The sequence below is a fragment of the Schistocerca americana genome, chromosome 4, assembly GCF_021461395.2.
Source record: "Schistocerca americana isolate TAMUIC-IGC-003095 chromosome 4, iqSchAmer2.1, whole genome shotgun sequence".
Taxonomy (NCBI): domain Eukaryota; kingdom Metazoa; phylum Arthropoda; class Insecta; order Orthoptera; family Acrididae; genus Schistocerca; species Schistocerca americana.
In genome coordinates, this window is record NC_060122.1 from 302,016,193 (window position 1) to 302,030,993 (window position 14,801).

The 14,801-nt window shown below is 43.1% G+C and overlaps 1 protein-coding gene across 2 annotated transcripts in view; it reads right to left on the minus strand.

Annotated features, from left to right (window-relative positions):
- The window catches only part of LOC124612700 (adhesion G protein-coupled receptor A3), a 193,851-nt gene that overhangs the window by 163,192 nt on the left and 15,858 nt on the right, over positions 1-14,801 (minus strand). For both annotated transcript variants that reach the window (XM_047141048.1, XM_047141047.1), the window contains exon 3: positions 635-706. In XM_047141048.1, coding sequence (XP_046997004.1) covers positions 635-706 — 72 coding nt within the window. The remainder of the gene's footprint in view (positions 1-634; positions 707-14,801) is intronic.

Below are 14,801 nucleotides of genomic sequence, written 5' to 3' on the forward strand. Positions count from 1 at the left end.
ACTTGTGGGGACATGACTTACCAGAAATGAACATTCCACTCTTGTATTAGTGTCCCTACTTGCTGGATTTAGCACTGGCAAATTGCTGGCTATTCCTCAAGCTCGAAAAGGGCCTCAAAGGTAACCATTTTGCCTCCATAGAAAGCATCAAAACCAACGCAACAGCTGAACTTTGAAAGGACTTTTATCATTGTTTCCAGCAATAGCAGAAGCAGTGGAACATATGTGTGTGCACTGAAGGAGCCTATTTTGAAGGGTATTAAGTAAAAGTGTATCTATATTGTCATAATAAGTAGTTATAATGAAATTCTGGGAACTTTTTGACTACCCTTCATATAATAATAGAACAGGCATCAGTAATTAGTCTGTAGAAAGCAACATGACAGTAAATAAACACACAATCACAACATTTAAAAATGTAATAGTAGCTCAGAACACTTCCAGAAATACAGACAAAGAATAAAATTACTGAAATTGCCACTTAATTACAAATAAGACAGAAAACAAGTACCGAAAATGTTCATATTATCTTGCTGCTTTCCTTTGCTAGGAATAATCTGCCAAGATACTCAAGTTGAGCTATATATAAGCTGTGGTACTATCTTAGTGCAATATAAAACTATTAAATACTTACAAACGTTTCAAGTTAGTTAAATTCATGAATGCTCCACTTTCCACTTTAAAAATGAAGTTGCGGCTCAGATCCCTGAAACAAAAAAATGCATTAAATATGTATAGCCTATTAAGAAAAAAAAATTCTTCTTCTGAAGAAATGCAGCCCTAAAAAATATATATAAAAATTACAGTGCTGTGTAAAAATGTTAAGCTAACTAAAAATGAATAGATTTTTTAATAAATGTTCTATAAAAGCATATCAGACTATCTACATTTATGGTCTCAAATACTAACTACGATAACGTAAAGTCCTTGGTGGAATAAAAATCTTTTTTACTAAAAGATAGCAGAAGATCCACAGCAAAGGTGCAAGATTCTGGTGCTTGGAGTTCTTTCCTCAAGTATGAAACACAAAGGAGAGAAATGTACATAAGTGAGCTCCTTTTTAACAACAGAAGTAAGAGAGAAAGCCTTCGGAGTTTCTGATCAGGAGTGAGAGGCTAAAAGAGTAGTGGCACAGATTTGCTACCTTTAAAGGCTAGAACACTGTATAGAATAGATGGAAGCTTACAAAACAGGAATGTGGTAAGGCGAAATGGGGTAAAAAATTTGAAACTGCAGTCTTCAAGGTGCTCGGCAGCATGTTCATTCATCCTTCCAAATTAATTAAATCTGTTCATTTATGAGAATGATGTAATAAAAAACATAAAACTTTAAAAAGAGAGAGATCAGATCATCAAGAAACACTACTGTCCTCTCAAAAAAAAGATAGAAAATAAATGTAACTAAAGTGTATGAACTATAATGTGTTGGTAGTTGCAACCATTAAAAAAAAAAAAAAATTAAATTTCACTTCCTAAAAGTTTATGGATGGAATCAGTGTCCTGACAGAATTTTAGAAGTGTTAAAGCCTAAAATACAGACAATGTTTACAGAACGAAATTTGGAAAGTAGGAGAGACATAATGGCAAAAGTAAAGCTGTGAGGATGGATTGTGATTCGCACCTTGATAGCTCAGTCAGTAAAAGTATTGCCTGCAAAAAGTCATGTTGAAGGTTAAAGTCTCAGACTAGCCATGAAGTTTCAGAGAGCAAGTTGCCAAAGAAGCCAGTAGATAGCTATTGGTTAACATATAAACCACACAATCAAAATGTAGCTCATTGCTTAGGTAGTGCCACAGGCATCACATACTTATACGGTAAGTTCTCTCAATGGAGGAGGAAACTGTGGATTAAAAAACCACGTTCTATATGAAGTTCAAACTACCTCATTCCATCTGAGTGAGTGGATGGAGGTATACTGTGGTTGAAAAGTTATTTCACCAGTTTAGATTTATTTTTTTCTTACTCCCAACCACTCACTTGCCCACCTTTCCACGACTACCCTTCTGAAAGCTAATATTAATGAATGAAAGAAGAAGCACATTCAGTCATCAAACTTTCCTCATATGCCTAAGTAACTGTTGGATCAGTATATCTAATTGCTATGGATTTTTAAGGGTTCCTGAACCAAATAAAAATGTTTTTAGAGGGAGGGAGGGAGGGAGGGAGGGAGGGAGGGAGGGAGGGAGGGAGGGAGGGAGAGAGGGAGGGAGGGAGAGAGGGAGGGAGGGAGAGAGAGAGTGAGAGAGAGGGGGGGGGGGGAGGATGTGTTTTCGGACAAGCTCGAGCTTTATCAGATAGATTGAAACACCCCAAAAATGTCAGAGCACATGAGAAACTTCAGTGGGCAGTCTCATTTCGTCCATGTAAGAACTGAGAAAATATGATATGCATCAGCACATTTCAGTAATTGTGCTATTTAATTAACTACACAGACCACCAAGACTTAAATGTGGGTTACAAGGAGACACTAGGTTGTGAAACACTGCTTGGAACCAGCTTTATGAAACAAGTTTCATAAATGGCTCTTTACACAGTGACACCACGCTTGTCTGCTTGAATTCAGTAAAAAAGATATGTTATGAATACGGAGAAAATATCAGTTTGGTTGATCAGTCACCTTCTTGAAAGAAACTGTTGTGGAGGGGCTTCAGATGCTGTTTCAGCCACCTAAGAATGCTATCAAAACACTTCAAGGATCTTCTTAACAGAGTCCACAATTCATAAAGGAAAGGAAAGTGTGAACTATCATCATCAGAACTGAAACTGTACATTATGCTGAATTTTTTGGTGACTGAAGATTCTTATTTGTCTCTACAGCTTCTATATAATTTTCCAAGGCTTACAATTGCTAAATTTGTTCCAGATGTCTGTCATACCCAGAAGTTAATTGTGCAAATGGAATCCCCAATCCACAGTCATGTACATACCAACTTTCACACGCTATCATGTTAAGGATGTGCTGTTAGCTTCTCAGTTTTGGGAAAACTGCAAACAATAATGTCAAATGCTGTAAGCACCAACATATTGACAGTAGAGGTGGTTTATAACAAGGGATCGACATGCCACAGTACAGTGCATCACTTACCAAGTCAGTGCTAAACAGCAGCAACCAGTGACTAACCATACCAATACCATCCAGAGCTACCAAGCTTGGTTCTTTTTGTTTTTTTGGGAGAGTGGGGGGAGGGGGGGGGGCACAAGGACACCTAAGGTCATATGCGCCCATGTCAGAACTGTGGAACATGAAGACAAAAAAGGAGTCAAAAATGGCTACACATTACACCCAATCGACGGAAGGAAAGACAGCTAAAACTGTGGACTTGGAGAAAGGTCAAAATACTCCATAGAGACAACAAAGGCCCTATACTAAAGATTAAGTGTCCTTCGCCATATTACTATGATGAATAATAAGTAAAACGCGGTTGATAGCCCAACGTGTCGTTCACTAAAATGGTCAATAGCTTTGACAGCAAACATAAATGAAAATGTAAGTGGTTCAAAAATGGGCATTTCATCAGGAATTGGTGAACTGTCGATGGTTGAGGACAATGAGCACAAACTGGTGGGGGATCATCACCTAACAAATGGTGATGGCTAAAAAGACAGTGCCCAATATGCAAACTAGCCAAAATGATCTCCTCACGGCGAGAGGGCCGAGAGGAGGTTGACCAATATGATGCTGGGAGAGGTTTGATTACCCAGAGCTTGTTTCCATGAAGGGAAGACCAGTGGCGACACCAAAGTGACACCACCTGCTGACAGAGGGCAACACAGAAATCATCTGAGGGAATGGAAGAACTAGCGGGCCAAGGCTCAAAGACTGCAGCCTTGGCAGCAGACTCAGCAGCCTCATTGCCCATCAGACCAGTGTGACCAGGGACCCACATAAACATCACAGTGGCTCCAGCAAGAGTGAGCAAGTGAAAGTTTTCCTGGACACGTCTGCAGTAGTGTCCTTAGGAAGCAATTGAAGTCCAAGGTGAACAAAGGCTGGCACACGAAGCCAAGGTGGTGAAGGGTTCACACCCATTGGGAAAATGCCAGGTAGTGTGAAGTTAAGCCATCGGAGCAATAGCTGAAAGTGAACTCCAGGAGGTAACAGAGAAGGGGGACCCGCCCCCATACGCTCAATCAAAGGAGTCACTGAAGAAGGAGGCATAAGATGGGAGGCCAAGTATGCCAGACAAATGGCAAGCATATCTGCTGCTGAGGAGAAAATCATGGCGGTATGACAGCGGTAGTTCGGCAGCTTCTGCATACAGACTTTCAACTGGGTTAGTGTAAAAGGCACCTGTGGTCAAACAGATGCCACAGTGGTGGTTATATTGAGGCGGCATAAGATGGATGGACGTGCAGATATATAAACAAAGTACCCAGAGTCTAGTTTCAAACAGACAAGTGACTGGTACAAACGGTGGAGTGTGGTCCGATCCACTCTGAAAGTACCGCTGAGGACACATAGGACACTAAGGGATGGGGTACAGCGGGCGGCCAGGTGACACACGTGGGAGGACCAAAAAAGTTTCCTATTCAGCATGAGCCTCACGAATTTCATAGTTTCAATGAACGGAAGAGCAATGGGCCCAATACGTAAAGACAGCGGAAGAAACTGATTGCGCTGCCAGAAATTCATACAAACGGTTTTGTCAGTGGAAAAGTGAAAAACAGTGTCAATGCTCCACAAGTAAAGACAATCAAGACAATGCTGAAGACACCGCTCAATGAAAGAGGTCAGTGGAAAACTGCAATAGACGGCAAAATTGTCAACAAAAAGGGAGCTGAAGATGCCAGACGGGAGACAGGCCATAATAGGGTTAATGGCGACAGCAAAGAGTATGATGGTCAGGACGGAACCCTGAGGCATACTACTTTCCCGGTTAAAGGTGTCCGGCAAGGCAGGACCCACAAGTACCTTGAAGACTTGGACTTTTAAAAATTTCTCAAGGAAACGGGACATGTGACCTTGGAAGCCTCACGTAATGAGAGTATGGAGGATACCAGTCCTCCAGCAGATGTTGTAGGCTTTCTCCAAATCGAAAAACACGGCTACAGTCTGGTATTTCCACAGAAAACCATTCATGACATGGGTTGTCGGGGTGACAAGATGGCCAACTGCAGAAAGATGTGCTAAAAATCCACATGTGTAGTGGTTAGTAAATTGCAAGACTTGAGCCACAATACCAGCCAGGCATGAATCACACATTCCGTCACCTTACACACACAGCTGCTAAGAGAAATGGGACAGTAACTACAAGGAAGATGTTTGTCCTTACCGGTCTTAGGTATGGGTATGACAGTGGCTTCACGCCAGCATCTGGGAAACGTGCCCTCTGCCCAGATGTGATTGTACATATGAAGGAGAAAGTGGTTGTCTGCAAGAGAACGGTTCTGCAATATCTGAATGTGAACACTGTCTGCCCCTGGGGCGGAGGATCAGGATGAAGTGAGGGCATGATCTAGCTCCGTCATAGTAAAGGCGACATTGTAGCACTCACGATTTTTAGAAGAGACGGGTAGCACCCGAGCCTCCTCCATTCGTTTCCAATGGAGGGAGGCAGGGTGATAGAGCCACCAGCTTGGTGTGTGGTACAAAAGGCATCCCTCCTCACTGTGCTCATGGGTCACAGAGATTAGCATGGGCATAGGAAAATCACCATTGGATGCTTGAAGTGTAATAAAAAGGGCAGCTACACTGATGAGTCATATGTGTTGATATGCTGATGGCACTACTGTTTATATATGGGGTATGATACATTAAGAAACATATGATGTGAAGCATGTGTTTGCCAGTAGGGCACCATTCAGGCAGTTAATCGCTGTGTTCTCATACTGGCGATTATTACACTGGATGAAATGACGCTCTGATACACCTCCCATCATCACTCACTGGCGAACTTGATACGAACATACTATAATGTTATGTGTATCTCCTTGTTTGCCTACAGCACTTAACATGTGGCCTGCATCACCACCAAACCACTTCTGAAATGTCCTGGAATGGACCATTTTACAGACATATAGAGTGCTGGTCACATGGTTTCAGCCCCTTTGAGCACACCACGGACATCACCGAGTATGATATGCACACACTGAACTCAGTTCTGATCAATCTAACCAAGCTATGCACAGTTAGTGAAAGTCGTATATGAGAAAAGCTCCCTAATACTCTCGGTGTAATGTGGAGACCAGGCTACAATGTGTAAACAGTGGCATCAATACAAAAGACAATTTGCTCCCTACTAGTTAGGGTATTATAATTCAGTTGCTCTTGAGTACATACTGACTAAAGTGTTGTTTGCAGACAGACACTATGTTGCAAAAATGAAGTTCCAAGTTCATGGCGCCCTCCATCGGTAATGCTGGAATTTAATATGGTGCTGGCCCACCCTTAGGCTTGATGACAGCTTCCACTCTTGCAGGCATACGTTCGATCAGGTGCTAGAAGGTTTCTTGGTGAATGGCAGCCCTTTCTTCACGGAGTGCTACACTGAGGAGAGGTATTGATGTTGGTCAGTGAGGCTTGGTACGAAGTCAGTGTTCCAAAATATCCCAAAGCAATTCTATAGGATTCAGGTCAGGAGTCTCTGCAGGCCAGTCGATTACAGGGCCGTTATTGTTATGTAACCACTCCACCACAGGCCATGCATTATGAACAGGTGCTCGATCGTGTTCAAAGATGCAATCGCCATCCCTGAATTCCTCTTCAACAGTGGGAAGCAAGAAGGTGCTTAAAACATCAATGTAGGCCTGTGCTGTGATAGTGCCATGCAAAACAACAAGGGGTGCAAGCCCCCTCCATGAAAAACATGACCACACCATAACACCACTGCCTCCGAATTTTACTCTTGGCACTACACACGCTGGCAGATGGTATTCACCGGGTATTCGCCATACCCACACCATGCCATCGGATCGCCACACTGTGCATCATGATTCGTAACTCCACGCAATGATTTTCCACTGTTCAATCATCCAATGTTTATGCTCCTTACACCAAGCAAGGTGTCGTCTGGCATTTACCGGCATGATGTGTGGCTAATGAGCAGCTGCTCAACCATGAATCCAAGTTTTCTCACCTCATGCCTAACTGTCATAGTACTTGCAGTGGATCCTGATGCAATTTGGAATCCCTGTGTGATGGTCTGGATATATGTCTGCCTATTATGCATTACGACCCTTTTCGACTGTCGGCGGTCTCTAGCAGCCAACAGACGAGGTCAGCCTGTACGCTTTTGTGCTGTGTGTGTCCCTTCACATTTCCACTTCACTATCACATCGGAAACAATGGACCTAGGGATATTTAGGAGTGTGAAAATCTCGCGTACAGATGTATGACACAAGTGAACCCAATCACCTGACCGCATTCAAAGTCCATGAGTTTCGTGGAGCACCCCATTCTGCATTCTGCTCTCTCACGATGTCTAATGACTACTGACGTCGCTGATATGGAGTACCTGGCAGTAGCTGATAACACAAGGCACCTAATATGAAAAACATATGTTTTTGGGGGCGTCCGGATACTTTTAATCACATCGTGTATGTGTGCTTTTTGATTAGGTGGCATTTCAATAAATGCAACATGAAATGAGACACTTATTGCCCCCGCCCTTTTTTTTTGCACTTTCACTTTGAGTAGGTATTTATAGGACATCACTGATGATAATCATCATAATTTGTGATATAAATATTGAAGGCTTGATGATGTCAGAGGTACTGACTGAAATACATTCTGTAAAGAGTATTAAGATATCTAAGATTAATTAGAAACCTGTTCCACATTTGGAAAATGTTATAAATCCTCTTAGGTCAATATGAAACAATCCTGAAGATACTATCAAATTGTTCAGCAACAGTACAAGCACAACTGCACAAATACAGAAGCTATTCAAGGCCAAAGATGTGGAGCTAATGACAGAAATGCAAAATTTAATATACACAAAGCAAAAATCTTTGGAGAAACTAATACGGCATGTACTGTATACCCTGCACTCTGATTCATGTCAATAGCTAATAAAGGTCTGATTCATCTCAGTCAAATGGAACATTGAATTATTCTACTTACCACACAGTGACAAAAGCACTCGCACTCTCTCTCTCTCTCCCTCTCCCTCTCTCTCTCTCTCTCTCTCTCTCTCTCTCTCTCTCTCTCTCTCTCTCTCCCTCCAGCAGTTTGCACCAACCCCCCTCCCCCCTTTAAGTTTAATATTTTTGAGATACTAACACTTCTCTTTATATTCTTTTTTCATTCTTTGTAGTTAATTAGTTTGCTAGTGTAGAATCACACCATCTATAATAATGAAATTGCATAGATTGACCTCTTGTCATAGCTGTCTACCTGCAGTAACTAGTTAGTATCCCATTGTTTGGATTAGTACATTCTTTTATGTTACTGCTTAGTTATGTGTGGTGTGGGATGGATAAGGACTGTGCTGTGCTGTGCAAATGCAAAGGGACATTGTCACTATCTAGAAACTGCTACAAGCTGCATTACCAAGGATCAACAGGCTTTAGGCTATTGGCATAGGTTCCAGTGACATTTGGATACCTTTGGCATAGGCTTGGCACCAATTCTGCCTCTGGAACCTATCACAAAGCCTGATGTGTCTCTGGAATCTCTCGTAAAGCCTATGTCACTGGCTATTCCATTGTGTTTGATTTGACATTTGAATAATGGGCAGGCGAACAATGGACAGCTGTTGGTTGTGAATCTCTGTATTGACAGCAAATGTGGGTAATGGCTCCACAGTTGTCCCTTATGCCTTAACTGATGTGAGACAGTGCCAATTGCTGAGAGTGCATCTGAGGCAAGATGAGATGCCTCATTGTTTTAGGTGTCTTGGATTCATCTTCTTCCAAGTCTACGTAAGCAAAGAGGGTGGGTGTGCTTGTCACTGGGAGCTCCAATATTAAGCAGATAATCGAACCTCTCAAAAAATATCTGGCAGGTTGTGAAGAATGGCCAGTGTGCACTAGGTATGATTACCAGATGTTCTCATCTGGCTGTGCAACTAGCTGCCAACTCTAGAAATGTTGGAACAATTAACACCTGTCATCTGTGATCAAAGGCAATCTTCAACTACTTTAGATGGCTGGCTGAACTGCTGAAGGCACAGCTCTAGATTTGCACCTCTGTGCCCAGAATTGATTGCAGTCTACTGGTTTGTAGTGAAATGGAGGGGTTAAATCAGAGATTCACATAATTCTGAAAGGATCTCCGATGTGGATTACTTGACCTCTGTAACTGGCTAGAGAACTGATCCCCCCCACCCCAATCTTGCACTAGGTCCAGCATGCACTGCACACAGTATGCAGCTACTTGGGTAACAGAGTATGTGTGACATGTACATGGGGTTTATTTAAGTTAAAGAAACTCCTGCATAGTTTCAATGATGAACTACACACCTTATTCAGAGAGGAATAGTATCAGTCACATGAAAAATGGGGGGGGGGGGGGGGGATGTTTGTCCTTCCATGGTAGAATCAGAAAATGTTATACAACATTAGTCAACTGGAGTTTGGCTCCCAGATTTAATCTCACTTACATCAGTAATAACAACAATCTTGGGCTACAAACAGAAAGCTCACTGAAACCAGAAATGACTTGCAGTAAAATCTGTGAGAACTAACACTTCACACTGAAAACCAATTCAGTGAGCACGCTCAAAATACACACAGAGCTGAAATTGCTGTCGAACATTCTACTTATACATAAATAGAATGTTGCAGAAAATTTCAATACTTCATCAATAAGTAATAAAAGCCTCACCTTTAACCCACAACCTAAGTTCAAACATGGTGGACTTGCAAAGGACATACTTTCCTTTACTCATTCTCAGTACTGGAAACATTTCTTCACCACACACCCCACTAACAACAGTCAACCGAAACCCTATATCGAATCTTGTTTAAAACAGTTCCAGCTTCCCTCCAACTTCGATCCTTCTCCCCTTCCACCCAATCATCCCTTTGCAATTTTTCAAGAATTCCTCACCTCTAACCTGGCCTCGCCTTTCCTAAATCCTTCCCTAGGCCCCCAACAATGCTACTATGGAACACAATGCTATCCGTAACGTGAGAAACAATCCAGACCTCTCAGCCTTCACATTGACAAAGGCTCCACCACTGTGGTCATGAATAGTAGTGACTATGTGGCTGCCAGCTTTCTGGCACCTGTCACCGTGATCCTATTCCAGAAATTCAACATGATCTCAAGCAGCTCATCAAGGCCCCTGGCCCATCCCAAAACCTGACACCTGAATCTATCTCTCTCTTCACATCAGTAACCCCCCCTCCTCACTCCTAGATTTTTCCTACTTCACGAAATCCAACAACCCCAACCCAACAGGTATCTCCACTGGTTGTCCTACTGTGGTTGGTTACAGTGCTCACACATAATGAACCTCTGTCTTTGTTGGCCAAGACCTCCTCCCCCCCCCCCCCTCCCCACGCTACATCCAAGACACTGCTCACTCCTTCATCACTTTTCCACAGTTCCTGCCCTGCTACCACCAGACTCCTTGTTGGCTACTGTGGATGTGACATCTTCGTACACCAACATATCCCATGTCCATGGCCTTGCGGCCCTGGAACACTACCTTTCTCATCATCATCCTGGTACCAAACTCATCACTTCTTTCTTAATCCTCCGGGCCACCACATTCTGACCTACAATTATTTCACTGTTGCAGGCCAAATCTATAAACAAATCCATGATAATGCTATGGGTACTGACATGGCACCATCTTATGCCAACTGATTTATGGGTCATCTGAAGGAATCTTTCTATCCATCAACACCTAAAATCCCTTGTTTGGTTCAGAATCACTGATGACGTTTTCATGATCTGGACTCACGATGAGAACAATCTTTGCTCTTTCTTGCACAACTTCAGCACCTAGTCCCAAACCCACTTCACTTGTTCTTTCTGAACATAAGAAACCATCTTCCTAGATGTCAAGCCCCACCTCTCAGATGGCTCCATAAATGCATCTGTTCACATCAAGTTCACTAACCACCAACAGTACCTCCACTCTGACAGCTGTCATCCATTCCCTGTCAAAAGGTATCTTCCATAAAGCCACACAACCCACGGATGTTGCATCTGCAGTGGAAAGCAGGAGTTGTCAAAATATACCAATAACATTACCAGAGCCTTTATTGGCAACCAGTGTCCCATCCAAATCATCCACTAACAGATCAAACATGCCATCTCCTCCTCTGACATCACTAAACGTGCTAACCAGCACTCCTGTGATCACCCAGTATCACCCCGACCATGAAAAGCTCAACCACATCCTTCACTACTCTTTCAACTATCTTTGTCAAGTCCTGACATGAGGGATATCCTACCCACCCTCATCACCCAAAGCAGTGGAAACATCCCCCTAGCTGTGGATAAGCCATGTCTCCGCATATCCTTTCTTCCAGGAGTGCTAGTTCTGCAAGGTCTGCAGGAGAGCTTCTGCAACGCAAGAGATGAGGTACTGTTGGAATTAAAGCTGTGAGGACAGGGCGTGAGTCGTGCTTGGGTAGCTCAGATGGTAAAGCACTTGCCCAAGAAAAGCAAAGATCCCGAGTTCGAGTCTCGGTCTGGCACACAGTTTTAATCTGACAGGAAGTTCCAAACCAACTGTCTGTTCACATGAACAATCACTGCCAACCTGTGGCCAACCACAAACTTGAACAACCAGTTGCTGAACATGCTGTGCACCACAACACATATGAGTAACAGCTGTTTCACTATACATGGCAGTTGGATACTCCCTTCAAGCAGAAGTTTCTCTGACCTACAAAGATGGGAATTGTCTCTCCAGGATATCCTGTGTTCTCACAGTGCCCCCCTGCTAATCTTTGTCCCAATGTCTCAAATTATATTTTCCTTTTTTCTTCTCTCTCTCTCTCTCTCTCTCTCTCTCTCTCTCTCTCTCCACACCACTCCTTCCCTGTCCAGATTGTATACTACCTTCTCCCAACACTCTTCACTACCAACTTCCTTCCCCCCTCCTCCACCACCCTTGTGGGCACTCTCTTTTTCTTCCTTCCCCTCTTCCCTCCTCCCCCTTTCTGCCTATCTCCCCTCTCTGTTTACCTCTCTGTCTCCACATCCCTCTTTTGGCCCCATTCCTCCACTCCTCCCTCTCTTATATGATCTAGCCATTGACACTCCTTTCATGTTGTGCTATTGCTGAGTCATCTGTCTTTCCCACTTCTGCCGTGCACTGAACCCTAACCCCATCTCGCGTGCATCCTCCCTGCACCCATCAGCTAGGCAACTGCTCTCAATAATTAATAATCAATAATCAGTGTCGCTGTGGATGTGGTAGTGTGTGTCTTGATGTCTGTGTGATTGTGCCTGTGAGTGTGTGTATGTTTTACTAGAAGAAGAACCAGTTCCCAAAAGCTGGTGAACACTATCTTCTGTTACATGTGTTTATGCATCATACATCAGTCCCCTACCGGTGAGTGGTTGCCTTTCCCTTTTTTACGTATTGTTCCATCCAAGAACTTTTGTTACTGTTATACGACATTAGTCAGTAAGTCACTGAACCATTCAGAAATAATAAATCTTGAATGATAATATAACGGCAGGAAGTGCGAACCAAAAAGGTGATCCACCCTTCACCGGAAGTGACTTTAACTGCTACACTGCAGCAAATTAAGCACAGCACGTGGCAATATAAATCCCAAGGATAGAGGAGTTCAATAATGTCTAGTAAGATTATTGCTGATTCTGAAAATGAGACTATCTAGGCGATGGCAGACCTCAAACATTGACCCAACATAGTAATTAGATGCTTTTAAAGGCCATATCCCAACCCTCAGGAGCTGTAATAAAAGAAAATGCAACAGAATACTTAATGAATAATAGGTGTAAATTTCGTGATCATGTTGAGGATGTAAAGAGAGTTTGTAACTAACCAGCTACAGAATATGACAGTCACATGATTAAAACAGATACCAGGGTCAGGGGACACTTACTGGACTGTACTAATCATTTTTATGTAAATTACATTCACTGGTTAGTTTTGTATCGTGTATGTATGGAGCAGAGTGGAGTGGTGGAGTGGAGTGGAGTGGGAGGGAGGGGGGGGGGGGGGGGGGAGAGGAGGGGTCATCAGTTTTCTGACTGGGTTCATATAACTCGCCACTGACTTCCTCTGTTGTGCCAATCTCTTCATCTCAGAACAGCAGCCGCACACAACATCTTTAAGTTTTATTGGACCTATTTCAATGTATGTCTTTCCCTATAGTTTTTATCCTGTACAGCTCCCTCTAATACACAGAAGTTATTCTCTGATGTCTTAACACATGTCCTATCACCCTCTCCCTTTCTAATGTCAGTGATCTCCATTTACTCCTTTCCTCACTGATTCTGCAGAGAACTTCCACACTTATTACCAATCGCCATAATTTCCAATATCTTTCTACAGCACCACATCTACTACACTTCAGTTCCATTCTTTTCTGTTTTTCCTACTGTCATGATAAATTGCATTTAATACTGTGCTCCAAACATACATTCTCAAAATTTCTTTCTCAAACTGAGGCCAATTTTCAATACTCGTCAACTTGTTTTGGCTGGGAATATCCTGTCTGCCTGTGCTAGTCCACTTCGTCATATGTCATTTTGTTTAGTTAGTTGGTTGGCTGATTGGATTAAAAGAGGGGAGAAGGGACCAAAATACAAGGTTCCGAATAAAACAATGCCACAAATGTAAGAATGAAACAAATGAGACTGACAACACAAAACGGAATGAATGGAAAAAATCACAAGAACGATGAAAGGCAACAAATGTGTAAATGAACAAAAGGGGGACAAGAAAATCACAGAAACACAAGAAAAGGGATGGAGAGAGTAAAACAACAAAGCAGATGACAATGGCTGTATGACCATGAGAATAAAAAGGAGATGCCAGCCACTCTGCAACACATGAAAACCTCCATCATAGAAGCACTAGGGTGGAGGACACAGGGGGACAAAGGACATGCACTAAAACTTAGATCAAATGATAAAACCCACCCTTACGAATAAAACATAAAACTGAATTAGCCAATGAGGCATTGCCAGATAAAATTAGTGGCAACGAGTCCGGTAGCCCAAGAGTCTGTCGCTGGGCAGTCAAAGTTGGACAGTGCACCAGAAGATGGGCCACTGTCAGCCAGGCGCTGCATCAACACTGAGGCAGGTATTCAGGGTGCAGGAGGTAACTGTGGGTTGCCCAAGCATGGCCAATGTGGAGCTGGCAGAGGACAACTGATTCCCTGCGAAAGGCCCGTATGGAAGACTTCCACACATTTGTAGTCTCCTTAATGACACGTAGTTTGTTGTGCATACTGTTATGCCATTCCATCTCCCAAAGCCAAAAAACCCTGCAGCATAAGTCAGAATGCAGGTCAGATTCAGAGATGCCCATCTCCAGAAGCGGTTTCCGCATAGCCTGTTTGGCCAGCCTGTTGGCAAGTTCGTTGCCTGGGATTCCGACGTGACCTGGGGTCCAGACAAACACCACTGAATGACTGGACCGTTCCAGGGCACAGATGGACTCCTGGATGCTCGCTACCAAAGGATGATGAGGGTAGCACTGGTCAATAGCTTGTAGGCTGCTCAAGGAGTCAGTACACAGAAGAAACAATTGCCCGGGACATGAACGGATATACTGAAGTGCATGAGAGATGGCCACCAGCTCTGCAGTGAATACATTGCAGCCATCGGGCAAGGAATGCTGTTAAAAATGGTCTCTGGGGACGTAGGTGAAGCCAACATGGCCATCAGCCATCGAGCCATTGGTGTAAACTACTTCA